General features: G+C 53.1%; 1 protein-coding gene across 1 annotated transcript in view; it reads right to left on the bottom strand.

The window, feature by feature from the left end:
- Positions 1–343: 343 nt before the first annotated feature.
- LOC118020038 (solute carrier family 2, facilitated glucose transporter member 5) overlaps positions 344–14325 on the bottom strand; it is a 21134-nt gene continuing 7152 nt past the window's right edge. The window contains exons 3-13 of the mRNA XM_035019870.1: positions 13011–13109; positions 12267–12427; positions 9659–9783; positions 5536–5688; positions 3243–3368; positions 2955–3142; positions 2720–2830; positions 2296–2397; positions 1885–1960; positions 1287–1414; positions 344–1193 (exon numbers count right to left, since the gene is read on the bottom strand). Coding sequence (XP_034875761.1) covers positions 969–1193; positions 1287–1414; positions 1885–1960; positions 2296–2397; positions 2720–2830; positions 2955–3142; positions 3243–3368; positions 5536–5688; positions 9659–9783; positions 12267–12427; positions 13011–13109 — 1494 coding nt within the window. The 3' untranslated portion in view covers positions 344–968. The remainder of the gene's footprint in view (positions 1194–1286; positions 1415–1884; positions 1961–2295; positions 2398–2719; positions 2831–2954; positions 3143–3242; positions 3369–5535; positions 5689–9658; positions 9784–12266; positions 12428–13010; positions 13110–14325) is intronic.

The following is a 14325-nucleotide window of genomic DNA, read 5'->3' as shown; positions in this document are numbered from 1 at the left end:
TCTCGCATCCTGTCCCCCCCTCCCGCCACACACACACGCACGTGCACACACACATGTGTGAACGTATGTCTTTAAGAAAAGCCCCCAGCTCTGCTGTATGTGCCATATGTGTGGGGGGGCATCCCTCCTCCTCCCGGCCCCCCTTCCCCATCTCACTTTCAGGGCCCCTCGGTGTTCACCATGCACCTGAAGACATGCAGAGGAGCCCCGATCTTAAATTTTAAAAAATCACCACTCTGTGAACACCTCCTCTCTCGCTGCTCCCCTTCTTCCAGCAAATACTGTCTCAGCACCTCCTCCACGCCAGGCCCTGTTCTAGGCAGGGATTCCGGGATAAACCCATTGGAGGGCCGATGCTCCAACACAGACTGCTTGAAGGAGCAGGGAGGCACCGCCCCCCCCGTGTCTTCTACCTGCTCACAGGAAAGAAGCATGTGTTGGTGAGAAGTGATCATACGTGTTTTCCTGAGCATACAGAGGCAATGCCAATGTCCTCCAGCGATATAATTCACGATTAAGAATCTCTGACTCGTTGATGTCTCCGCAGGGACCTGCCCTAGGTTCTTAGACATCATTACTTGGGACATCACATATTCCAGGGCTGGTATTCCTGGAGATGGATCTGGCAGGAGGAAGAATGCCTCCGGTCCCGAGCAGACCCGTGGGATTGCAGAGGAGTTCATTTCTCCGGCCAGATGGGGTTCCTTCTGTCCCGCCACTGTAGTAAAGACTTTTGTCGTAAGAGCTGGTGTTATTAGGAGCTACCCAACGGCGAACCCACTTGGTGAGGGGCGCCTGCTCACAGCGAGTCGGGGTTGGTGGTGGGTCAGTCTGGAGAGAGCACAGAAGCCCTTTGGACAGTCCCAGTGGGGCCTGCGTTCCACACCGGGCTGGTCCTAGTTCCGGGTGTTCACAGACACCTGTCGGTCAGAAAGCAAGCCCCGGAGGGAAGCTCCACACAGACCCACTTAACAGGCTCCTCTGCTCGAGTTAGTGCCCGAAGCAGAGACTGGAAAGTCCTTTAGTTCCTCCTTCTCTGGGTGCACCTCTGACACCTTATTCATCTTGGTGAAAATCTGATTGATCTCCATGAATGTCTTGGCCTTGGTCTCGGGGACAACCTGGAAGATGTAGACGGTGGTGAGGAGACAAATCACAGCAAAAATGATGAAGCTGTAAGGTCCGAGGCCCACCTGTGGGAAAGGGATCGGGGTTCACATTCTCGAAAAGGTTCTCCCTTTACCGCTTGAGGATTTGCACATCCGGGGCCCCCGGGGCGCACTCACTTGGATGAAGGGGAAGATCAAGCCCACAGTGAAGTTGGAGAGCCAGTGGATGCTGCCCCCCACCATGAAGGCGGACGGCCGGGAGGACTGCAGGAAGATCTCCGTGATCAGTAGCGCGGGGATGGGACCTGGGCGGGGCGGGGGGGGGGCAGAGTGGGAGAAGAGGAAGGGCTGCCTTCTCTGGAAGCAGAGCAGGCCCATAAAGGGTCCCGGAGCCCCTGCTGTGCCGGGGGCCCGAGGGGCAGTGTGTCTCCGGGACTGCTGGGCTGGTGGCAAAGCACAGTGAGGAGGCCAACAGCAAGAATTGAGCACCACAGGTGACACCCTGTGATGTCCCCAAAAGGGGCCTGTGACCACCCGTAAGGATCTCTACGCCAACTACACAGCCCGTTTCAACCCACATAGTCGAGGCTGCTTTATTGCTTTCAGTCTAATTATGCTCTGTCCACACCCCTTTGCGATAGGAAGGTAGGGGGAGAAGCCATTTTGGGGCTGCATCCGGCCCTCCAAGGAGCCTCTCCGGGGAACAGAGATTTCTAGGGCTGATGGTGCCGAAGAGGAGACCAGGGAAGCATAGAGCCAGCTCTGGGGTACATACTGGGCCCAAGGGCGTGTCCTATGACGTAGGAGATGACGCAGGTGATGCTGACATAAGGCATCCAGGATATTGTGTCCTGTGGGGAGAAAACAGGGTGGGATCACAGCCGGCAAAGCAGGGACAACCGGGGATGGGGAACATCGGGAACCTAGGTCCCCAGAGGGCCAGGCGCTCTGCCAGGGCTGGGGCAGGAGGGCTCCTGGCTCCTCCAACAGGCAGCACCAACCGGATGCCCCCAGAAAACCGGCCGTTAGTGGGCAGTGGGTTGCTATGGGGTGGGGGTGACGGGGGCTGCAGATGGTCCCCAGGCATCTGATTCAGCGCAGCTGCTCAAAGATCATTCTGGTCTTCTTCCTTGTACTGCAGGCGAGGGCACAGGGGGTGGACAGGACACAGCCCCCCCTTCCTCACCTGCAGGGCCAGAGCGGCTGTGAGCACGCAGCAGGCCGTGAAGCAGACGGAGAAGCCCAGGAGGAGTAGGACCCGCCGCCCCAAGAGCTCCACCACGAACACCTGGAAGGCAGGGGGCAAAGGACAAGCAGGGAGGCTCAGGAGCCCCGCCAGAAAAGGGGGGCGTACCCCTGCCTAGAGCTGCCCTCCCAGGTTGCAACCCGAAATGTCAGACACTGGGGAGGAGCCACTTCACACGGTGGAAGCTTCCAGAGTTGGGGGCAGGGGTCTCCATCTTGGGGGGGTGCATAGATTGTCATCTGACAAGAGCCCAGAGGCTGGAGATGAGGACACCAAGACGCACCTCAGCTCCAGCCCTGTCCTCAGCTAGGACCCCCCTCCCCACTCCTAAGATGCCCTCCATGCGTGGTGCTGTCGGACTCACGGCACAGACGGTCATCAGCACGTTGACAGCCCCCGTGCCCACCGTCACATACTGGACGTCATGATCGTTCACCCCCGCGCTCAGGTAGATCTGGTCTGCGTAGTAGTAGATCTGGAAGGTACCCCCAGAGGCTGGTGGGGCCCTCGGGACAACACCTGCGACATGGCCCCCCGCCCCCGCGGTGACACCAGCCACCGGCCACCCGCCGCGCCCCCGGGCCCCACTGTCCCCATACTGCGTTCACTCCTGACAGCTGCTGGCCGCCCATGAGGATGATGATGGAGATGACCTGCCACCGCAGGGACCTCATGCTGAACAGCTTCAGCACAGAGATGAAGCCCGCGGCCTTCTCGGCCTCGTCCTCCTGCCAGATCTCCTCCATCTCCGAGCCCACGTCGTCCCAGCCGCGCAGCCTCTTCAGCGCTAAGGGACGGGAGCAGGGGGTCGGCTCAGGGCGCCCCAACTCCCCGGAGCCAGGACGCTGTGGCCTCCGTCCCCTGACCCAGCACAGTTAAAGCTTTACCATTTCTGGCAGCTACTTCATCCTTCTTCTGAATCAGCAGGTACCGGGGGCTCTCGGGGAAGAAGGGCAAGAACAGGAGCTGCAGGGCCGCCGGGATCCCGGTCAGCCCGAGGAGGATCGGCCAGCCTGCAGGCAAGCCAGTGCCCACGTGAGAGCCGGCCCCAGCCAAGTCACCTGCCTTCTGCCCCTCCAGTCCCCCCACCCCCCTGGAGCCCAGCCGGCCACTCTGTCCCAGACTGGTTTCCTTAAGAGCCAGACCAGAGCTGGTCCACTTAACATGGACCTAGGACCAAACCACCGGGATGTGTATCCTAAGGAGACCCCTGTCCATGCTCAGGACTCTGCCGGGGCCACTGGGACACCTGAACTGGACCAGTCTGCGCTGCACTGACCATAGAAATGAAAACGACCAACAAGGCAATGCCCACGATGGTAGAATGGACACAGGAAGCATGGGGTATTCACAAAACAGAATCCTATACTGCACTGGGATGGAAGCAAGCCACGACAGGAGCCCGTCCCAGAAACCCAATGCTGGGGGCAGTAGCCCACACCATGCGGTCCAACCGGATGAAGTCCAGAAACAGAAAATTAACTCCATCTTTGCAAAAGGTGGTAAACAGCTATAGGGAGATGCAAGGATGGGGTGACAAATGTCAGCACGGTGGGGGTGGGCAGGCCATGGTTGAGGGGCACGCAGAAAGCTACGGGGGGCCGGGCACGGCTCTAGTTTGGCGTCCAGACCAAACACCGGTGTTTGATTTCGGGTGGAGGGAATGTACGTTTATGTTTTATGCGCTCTTCCTTCTGTGTGTTATTTTGCACCATGAATATGGTCCAATGAGTGAATGAGTAGCTCAGGCTCCTTCTAGGAGCTGCTAACGCCCTGCCTCTCCCCCTTTTCTCCTAGGGCTGGCACTCAGTGACAACGGCGGATGTCCGCATGCCAGGCATCTGCTCTCATGGCTCTTCGTGTGTTAACTCGCTTCCCCACCGGCCACGTCGTGAGGCAGGTGCCAGGACCAACCCCCACACACCTGCAAATGCAGGCTTCCCTTGGTCCGGAATCCATCGCCCTGCACAGCCAACAGCAGGTGTGGACCTATCTCCGATTTTGGCCACTGCCGTCTGGCTCGGGCCCCCACCCCACCCCCTACCGGGAAACTCTTCTTGGAGACCCCGAACTGCCAAATCCAGACACCCCGCTGCAATCCTCTTTTCAAGAAGATTGTCGGACTTCCTCAATCCTGTGCACCATGACCGCCTGCCTCCTGCACAGCACTCTCTTCTGGGTTTCCTTCCTTCCTTGTTCTCGAGCATCTGTTATGTGCCAGGACTCGTGCTGCAGATTCAGAGATGCCTAAGGCCAAAGCCCTGCCCTCCACACACTCTGCCCAGAGGAAGGGCACCAACAGTGAAAGAGTCTCAAAAAAGGATGGACAAATGCAGTCCACACAACATTTGTAGTTCCCCGAACTTACAAAAAAACTTCTGCATTTCTGTCCTCCATGCCCAGGTCTGGAACGCTGGTCCTGTTCCCCCCAGTCCAGACCCTCAGCCCTCTCTGAGGCCCCCCTCGCTGGGCAGAACCAGTCACTCCCTACTGCCCACCAGCAAGCACGTCACGGACACCAGGGCTCTGCAGATTGCCCTGCGTCCTGCTGATCATTTACGTGCCATCACTGGGAGACAGGAACTCAGCCCCTGAACCCCTGGTCCCTGCTCCTTATGAGGGTGATTGAAAGGGGGACAGTGGCCGCTTAACATGGACCTAGGACCAAACCACCGGGATGTGTATCTTAAGGTGACCTTGGACGTATTATCCAATCTCTCTATGCCTCAGGTTCTGCATCTGTAAAATGGGCATAATAACAGTATCTGCTTTAGAGGGTTGCTTGGAGGATTGAATGGAATTAGTATAAAGACTTGGTGCCTGGCCCACAGTAAGCACATTATACGTTCTGGCTGGTGTGACGATTAATGGTGATTTTCCTTTCAAGACCTGAGACCAGAAAGGGGGCGGGGGTTCATGCAGAAGGAGTGGCGGTTACCATTTACTGTGCACCTACTATGTGCTGGGCTTGGGTTCTCCAGGAGGGCAGTGTGGCTCCAGAGTCAGGGTCTAGAAGGGGTACCAGCCCTGTGGCTCACCACCTGACCCCCAGGGGGCACCCCCCTTTCCTCGTCTATGGAATGGGACGCTCTCGGAGCGTCCAGAGAGGAAAGACCAGCTCACAGAAACGTCCAGTCGGAGCGGAGGGAGGCCTGGGGTCTGGAGGTGGCCGGGGCTTACCTTCTTTGTTTGCGAGGAGGCTCCGAAGACCAAAGATCTGAGCCACGAGGATGCCGATGGTGATGAAGACCTGAGGTACCACCCCGAGGGCCCCCCTCAGGTTTTTGGGGGCCAGCTCCCCCAGGTACATGGGGACAACATTGGAAGACAGACCTGGCAGGGGATTGAAGTAAAAACACCATCAGGAAACATTAAGCCTGACAGGGACAAGCTGTGTCTTCAGACACACTCGTTCTTATCCAGCAATCACATCGGGTCTCAAAACGGCGAGAGTAAGCAAACACCTCTTTTAATTCTTCATCCTTTAAACTGTAAGGAAAGAAATAATAGTCTGAGCCAAGGAAGTTCATCGACAAGCAGCCTGGCTTTTCAACTCATGTCACCGGGGGCGGGGGACACGGGCGGCCTGACCTCTGGGTTGCCCTCCTAACTGGCTTGGTGCCAGGGAGGAAAAGCCCAGGTGTGGCCTGGCACCTTCTCCTCTCTGGCTCCTTGGGGGGAAGCTGTTCGTACGGTGCCAAGGACCCCTGCCCACCAGCTTCGCCTTCTGAGAAGGCGTATTACATAACCAACTGATGCACAGCTGAAGCTCTGTTAATCAGTAAGCACTACAAATGTAAACATATGCTGTGGAATAATTACCACTTCCGAATGTCCACTATTTAAACTTTTAAGTTTTCTCGTCTTACTGGAACAAGGAAGATTAGGTGGAACTTAATTTTATAGGCTCGGAAGTATTTTCTACATAGATCATCCCATTTAATTCCCCCAAAAGCCCAACAAGATGCTGAGAATGTTGGACGGAGGTCAGGGGGGTTGTCACTAGTCCGAGTATCGAGCACCCAGTCAGGACTCAGGCTGGGGCTCGGAGAGACGCGGGTCTGAGAGGGGACTCCGGCCGCAGGGAGGCCGAGGAGAACAGTGTGGCAGCGGGTGGGTACTGGATGACATCCAGATAGGAGGGAACCTTTTGAGAACCAAGGGTTCAAGCTTGGCGATTCTCCCCAAGGGTATCTGCTTAGTGTTTTAAAAGAGGCTCGCTGCTCATTCACGCCAGTTCTTCCCGGTTGTCAGAGCAAAGAGGGGCAGTCTTTGCAGAAGCCCTGGGAAGTCTGGTGGGGTATGTGTGGGGACGCCGCAGGCCTAGCACCTAAAGGGCTGGGAGGAGGAGGGGCCCTTGAGGGGCGGGCTCCATGGTCACCACTCAGGGCTCGAGGGGGTGGGAGGGACCCCACATCTCAGCAGTAAGCACTTCACTTGATGAGGGACAAAAACTGAAGAGGCAAACATCGGAGGTTTGGGAAGAGACGGGGTCCCCTTCTTGCTGGTGGGAAGCAAACTCTATTTGGACTTAAAAGCGACTCCACTGGGCAATCCCAGCTGGCCTGGTCGGACAGAGTCGGAGAAAGTGGCTTTTACCTTTGAAATCCCTTCGGGGAAAGTGCTTGGTGTTCTGCCACTCGAGTTGACTAGTAGTGAGCCAGTGAACTGAGCATCTCAAGTCCCACTGTCTGTCCCTGCACCCCCTTGGTCCCTGTATCCCCTTTTGGCAGAGCAGCTGCTCCCTTCCTTTTTAGGATGTCTGAGCAGCATGCTGCTGGCTCACTCACCTTCCTGACTTTTTCAGGAGCCGTGTGAAAGAATTAACCGCAAATGGATTATGACCTGAGATCCAAAAGGGATCTGAGGACCTAGGGAGCTCCTGACACCTTCTCAGGGGGCCTGCGAGATCAAAAGCATTTTCCAAGAATCCTGAGATAGTGCCCTGTTCATTCTCCTTCTCTCCTGAGCCCACAGTGGAGCATTCCAGAGGTGACATGCCACGTGGTACCCCAGCCAGGGGAACACAGAAGCAGGTTGGAGAAGCCAGCTGTCTTCTCTGAAGCCAGACATTAAAAAGGGATTTGCAAAAATGTAAGGCAATGCCACTCTTCTCACTAAGCTTTTTTGTTTTAGAATATACAGCTTTTTTTTTTTTTAAAGATTTTTTTATTTATTTATCTGAGAGAGAGAATGGGAGACAGAGAGCATGAGAGGGGGAGGATCAGAGGGAGAAGCAGACTCCCCGCTGAGCAGGGAGTCCGATGCAGGACTCGATCCCGGGACTCCAGGATCATGACCTGAGCCGAAGGCAGTTGCTTAACCAACTGAGCCACCCAGGCACCCCTAGAATATACAGCTCTTTTCATAAGAGAATCACATGTATGTAATCTTGTCACCATTTCAATGAATTAAATGAACATTTCTTAGTTGCAATTTCTTTCTTTTTCTTTCTTTCTTTCTTTTCTTTCTTTCTTTCTTTCTTTCTTTCTTTCTTTCTTTCTTTGTTTCTCCTTTTTTTTTTTTTAATTTATTTGAGAGAGAGAGAGCATGAACAGGGCAGGGAAGAGCAGAGGGAGAGGGAGAAGCAGACTCCCTGCTGAGCAGGGACACCCCCCGCCCCAATGCGGGGCTCAATCCCAGGACCCTGGGATCACGACCTGAGCCGAAGGCAGATGCTTCACCAGCTGAGCCACCCAGGTGCCCCTTGGCTGCAATCTCTAAATGGTAAATATTAATCAATACAACCCACGTGAGCAAAAAGCTCTTTGGAGCTCTCAATAATTTTAAGAGTGTAAGAGTGAGGCCAGAATGTTTGAGAACCACTGACTTGAAAGTCATGTTTATTTAGGAGTAAAGGTTGGGGGTTTTGTGATTTGTTATCTATCGGAGCCTAATATTTCCCTGTTGGAACCAACCCTGAAGTGTTGGATGGTCAACAGAAAAGTGCCTGCCTGCACCTTCCAGGAATTATCCGTGTTTCATTAGCCCAGCCCTGCTGCAGGGGGAGACGGGCCAGGCACCCTTGGGGCTCAGGAGGCAGAGGTCCATCCAGCGCTCTCAGGGAAAGCAGTACGAAGGAAGCTTGTCATGGGGCCCATCACTCTCTCCTTGACAGGACCTCTTCTCTCTTCAAGGATCTTATTTTCCTCTTCTTCTCCCTGGCCCCGCAATTCCTCGCCATTTCCCCTAACACCAGGCTCCTCGCCGTGCCCACCACTGTCCATAGAGCCCGCTGAGGGCCTTGCTGACATCCAGCCAGGTCTTCCATTCATCCCTAGCCCCGTGATGGAAGGAGAAAATGAGAGCTGCTGGTACTGCCTGGGCCGGGTGCGGGTTTGCTGGCAGGGTGCCCGGGATGCAGCATTTTGGGGGCGCTTACCCTGGGTGCCCACGCGGAAGGTGCATGGCACTGAGAGTGGGCGCCCCGCTCACCCCCACCAGCCCTGGGAAATACAGTCTATGAAAGAATGCCAAGTCACAGGGGCGGGGGGGGGCGGGGGGGAAGTTCACAAGCATGGCTTTAACACCATCTCTTCGGTCTGAAACAATTATGGGGGAGCTTCCTACGACCACCAAAGCGCGGCCTCTGAGGATAGCTTTGGAGAGTTTGCAAAGCAGCTCCAGGGCTTATGGGGTGAGAGACCCCAGCCAGTCATTACTCTCTGCAGCAGGTGGCCGCTGGAGGAGGAAGTGAAAGAGGACCCCCCCCCCCGAAGAGCCCTTTGCAAACTTCACATTCCCTATACAAGTTGAGAGGCTGCTCTCATTAAGAGGGATTCGTCCGTTAGATTGTTCGTCACGCTTTTTCAACCACGACCCACAGTAAAAAATACAGAAACATGTTTTACGTTGCAACCTGATTTTCATACACGTATCAATAACCGAAGCAAAAGTTCCAGAAGACAATCCTTATCTTTATTGCCCACGACACGGTCTACTCTGTCTAGAAAAAGAAAATGCTGCTCACTAATCAGGGGTCTCCGCCCACCCACTGGCCCGCCTGCAGTTGAGAAAATACGAAGATAAAGGACCAGACGGAAGCGCGCCTCTGCACAGGATTCTGTATTTCTGTCTTTCACGCAAGGGCTCTCTTTGTGGGAAGTGGCACAGGGACGCTCTGCCCCTGAACGCACCTGAGACTAAAGCGTGGGCTCCAGGGTCTAGTTCAGGACAGAGGCAGGTGCAGGCTCACTGCGTCTGCGAGCTTCAGCGGCCCCAGGATGGTCCAGACCCTGGTGCCTGCCCCTCCTCCCCGATTATCCTAAATCACAGAGTGGTAGCACAGCGTAGCATCATTTACCTGCACATATTCCCACCAGAAGTCTGGACACAATGATCATCTCAAACGACCGGGCAACCTCGCTGCACCCCATTAAGATCGCGGGGACAATGGAGAAGATGTTGTTGAAGAGCAAAGTCCCTTTCCTGCAGAGGACGAAATGTCGGTTAGTCTGGGCGAAGGATTCACGTGTTCATTTAACAGATGTTCAGCAAGTTCTGGCCAGTTACAGCAGCGGGCTTTGCTGCTGCTTCCACTGTCTGTGATGGTAGGCTGATAAGGGTCAAGTGCACAGCCTGGTGATAGGGGTCAAGTGCACAGCCTGGTGATAGGGGTCAAGTGCACAGCCTGGTGATAGGGGTCAAGTGCACAGCCTGGTGATGGGGTCAAGTGCACAGCCTGGTGATAGGGGTCAAGTGCACAGCCTGGTGATAAGGGTCAAGTGCACAGCCTGGTGGGAGCCACAGTGGGAAATGACCACAGTGCAGAGTGCATCGGTGGTGGGGAGCAGAGGGAAAGAGCTGCATACTAGGATACACTCAAGGGTTTTTTGAAATCACCAACTCACATGATGTTAGTGGAATCTTGAAACCAGATCAGGTAAGGACATTAGAAGAAATGTATAGGGCCAACCTCACTGATATCACGTAGATGGAAAAATCGTACATGAAATATTAGCAGATTGAATTCAACAGCATATAGAATATCCTTTCAATGTTAAAACACCATACAAAATAAAATGCCAGATCTGGGGCGCCTGAGTGGCTCAGTCATTAAGCGCCTGCCTTCGGCTCAGGTCATGATCCCAGGGTCCTGGGATCGAGCCCCGCATCGGGCTCCCAGCTCCGCAGGAAGCCTGCTTCTCCCTCTCCCACTCCCCCTGCTTGTGTTCCCCCTCTCGCTGTGTCTCTCTCTGTCAAATAAATAAAATCTTTAAAAAAAAAAAAAAATGCCAGATCTGCCTGGGAAAAACAAAATTGTATAACATTATTTTTTAAATTATAGAAGACTACCCTTGTGACTCCAGGTAGGTGGGGAAGGCTGCCTTCAGACCCAAAAAGCAAAAACCATAAATGAGAGTTAAGTCTGACCACATGAACATGTAAATATCTTGTATGAAAAAGATACTATGTGTGTGATTAAGCAATAAAGCAACAGATAGAGAAGATACTTGCCTGATAAAACAGTATTGCTTGGACAGGCTCAGAGATGGAATTTCCTCCCAACTGTATAATCTTGGCTAAGTGACAGCATCTCTCTGTGCTTTGTTTTCCCATTTTGAAAAAGGGGATGGGGCTGTTGTATGGATTGGGGGAATTAAAAACCCTAAAAAAAACCCCTAAAAACCCTAAAAGCCCAAGTTCGGGGTAGAGCCTGGCACATAGGAACCCATCAATAAATTGTTAGTTGCTACTGTTGTATAAGGAACAGAACTTTAAGAAAACCACAAACAGCTGAATAGCATTTTTATCACATTCTCAAGCAGACAGCTGGACAAGCAACTGTCTACTCCATCTGTGGACCAAATGGACCAACGTGGACCAAAGTCCTTTACTCAAGGAGACCTGGCCTGCAGATCTGTGACTTGATTGATGTTCTGGCCGGCAGAGAAAACTGCTGAGTTCAACACCAACCTCCCAGGAAGACCTCAGGATCTTAGATCCCAAAGCAGAGGTTGTATGTTTCTAATCTCAGACTCTTTTTTGAAAAATACCGGAGAAGGCGCTGGGTTCTGGCCTTGACTCTCGAGCTAATGACATCTGTGGCCGAGAAGACGATTTGACCTTACCTAGACTCTGTGTGCTCGTTCGTCAAGGGAAGGGGCTGGTGGGGAGGAGCTCTTAAATACCGCTCATACCAAGGCCGCTCTCTCATGCCCATGGAATTTACAGGAGGGAGTGTGATGTCTTAAGGACCTTTTTTGGAATCAAATACATAATCTCTAATGTTTCTAGAATTAGGGGCAAAGATATAAGCTCTGCCCTTGGCATTCACAACACTCATAGTGAGAGTTGCCCCGGGACCACGCAGTTTCACCCTGGAGTGCCTGACATTAATCTCAGCCATTTCAGAGTTTTCTAGGAATTTAATTTGGGTTAAATTCTGCCTATTACTTGATCTCAAAGTAAAAGAACAGAGCAGTGAGTTTGTGTTTGTTTGGGAGGCAGAGTTCAAGAACGCTGTGCTATGATCTACATTGGGACTGACATTGTGGCCCTGTTATCTGGTGTTTGACTCTTAAAAAGCAAAGAGAAAAAAAAAAGAGAGAGAGAGGAGAGAACTTGTTTTGGTTTTGGTAAGGAATATACGTGTAAGGCAAGAGAACATAGAGGGAGCGAGTCCTGACTTGTGAAGTATGCTCTGCTCTTTCTGGCCTGCCCCCAGAGCCCAAGACCTGCCATACCCACCTCTAGCTCTGAGACCCTGCCTCATCCCCAGACACTTGGTCAACATCTGGTCTCTTTAAGATCGTATTAGAAAACAGAAATCATCACAATAGTTATTACCTAGTTTTACCAACAACAACAACAACAACAACAACAACAACAAAACAACTTCAGCTTTAAGCCTAGGTTTGAAATGGTCGGGGTCTAGGATTTTCAGGAGCTGGAAATTTAGCTTGCCTTACCTGCCAAGTTTATTCACCAAGGGGCCAACCATGAGGGAGCCGATGAAGCCTCCAAAGGGGAACATGGACACAGAAACAGACCACAGCAATGTCAAGGAAAACTCATTTATGTAGTTATTGTTACGTTCATAGTAGGTCTCATTATAAAATGCTTTCATGAGCTGGAGAACAAAGCGGAAGAGAGCACCAAAGTAACTTGACCTGGTTTTGCAGAAAGAACACCGTGAGCTGTTAGGCCCCCCGATGGACGACTTGGGCACACAGACAGTGACACTTGTAAGTGGAAGGGAGAAGGGACAGAGTGGTATGACTAACAGCTAGCAGGAGCACCCACCTGGGGAGCTGCCAGGCCTCTGATAGGCACCCTGCCCAGGACGTTGCTAACTCCAGTCCTCCAGGCCTTTGGATGACCCCTGACCCTCCAGACTCCTCTGGAGAGTGCAGGGCTACAAAAGACCAGAGCCCCCATCCGCACCAGCCCCCGTGTGCACAGCCAGGCTTGGCTCCCCATGAGAAGCTGAGGCCAGGGGAGCGGGTTCACCCCCATGGCCTTGTGCCCGCAAGTCATTCCCTTGGGTCTGTGCTGTGTGTCTCACGCGTACTTCCCTCTCCCGTGACCTGAGGACCCACTGTGCGCCCCAGTGTGCACGTACCACCACCCAGGTGGCCATGTCCGGGCACAGGCTGCTCCAGCCACCCCCCACGTTGATTGGGAGCTGCGTCTCACTCACCCCAGTGACCTACCTCGGCAGGGGAGTTAACGGCGGCCACATTGTACCCATACTGGAAGGATGACCCAAATGCGGCTATCAGCGTTGCCAGTAAAAGTATGAGTGTAAGCCTCTGTGGGAGGAGAAATCCTGGCTTAAGTCATAGGAAGCAGCTGGGGTTCAAGGGAACTCCGGATTTACCCCGAAGTCTTATCGAAGGATGCAAGAGAATCTGAAGATTCGTCATCTTTCGACTGCTCCCTGTCTTGAAACCTACCTCTACCCACCTAACCTGGTAGAAAGGTTCCGTGAACCACAGCACTTAGGGCTAAATAATTCTTTGCTCTGGGGGGCTGTCCTGGATGCACCGTAGGGCCACCCGTCCCCTACCCGTGACAACTCAGGTGTCTCCAGCCATTGCTAAATGTCCCCCTGGTTGGGGGAGGCAGCTGCCCCTGAGAACCGCTGGGTCAGAAAGACACGGAAGGGGCACCTGGGTGGCTCAGTCGTTAAGCATCTGCCTTCGGCTCAGGTCATGATCCTGGGGTCCTGGGATCGAGCCCCGCATCGGGCTCCCTGCTCGGCGGGAAACCTGCTTCTCCCTCTCCCACTCCCCCTGCTTGTGTTCCCTCTCTCACTGTCTCTCTCTGTGTCAAAAAATAAATAAAAAATCTTATATAAAAAAAAAAAAAAAAGAAAGACACGGAAGGCTCACCTTCTCCAACACTCTACCCAACGCGCAAAATGCTTCGCTAACATTCCTACCACGGGGCTATATTTACTGACGTAGCAAACACGCTCAAATCCTGCCTCAAACACAAACTCCCCTAAAAATCAAAGAGGAGAAAATGTGAACAATTGTAATTATTTATGGCCACTGATTAACTTCCTTTAGCCTCCAGACTTTTGCTGTAACCGGCACGGCGAGAAAATATTTAAATACAGGTTTCTGGGGACTCAGACACGTGTGTTCTGTGATCATAACCCCCTTTGACACAGGAGGAAACCGAACACTTATTTAATGACAAGAGGGAAGTCGTTAGTAAAGTCATGAAAAGCTGGAGAAAAATAAAAGTGGACAAAGCTTTTCTCTTAGAATCTACGGATTTCTTTTCTTTTTCTTTCTTTTTTTTTTTTAAGATTTTATTTATTTGTCGGAGAGAGAGACAGAGAGCACAAGCAGGGGGAGCAACAGAGGGAGAAGCAGGCTCCCCGCCGAGCCGGGAGCCCGATGCGGGACTCGATCCCAGGACCCTCAGATCATGACCTGAGCCGAAGGCAGACACTTAGACTGAGCTTTTTTTCCTTCCTTCCTTCCTTCCTTCCTTCCTTCCTTCCTTCCTTCCTTC

The sequence above is a fragment of the Mirounga leonina genome, unplaced genomic scaffold, assembly GCF_011800145.1.
Source record: "Mirounga leonina isolate KUSES-001 unplaced genomic scaffold, KU_Mleo_1.0 Mir_173, whole genome shotgun sequence".
NCBI lineage: Eukaryota > Metazoa > Chordata > Mammalia > Carnivora > Phocidae > Mirounga > Mirounga leonina.
Note: the sequence above shows the minus strand (reverse complement) of the source record. Positions and strands in the feature narration are given on the sequence as shown.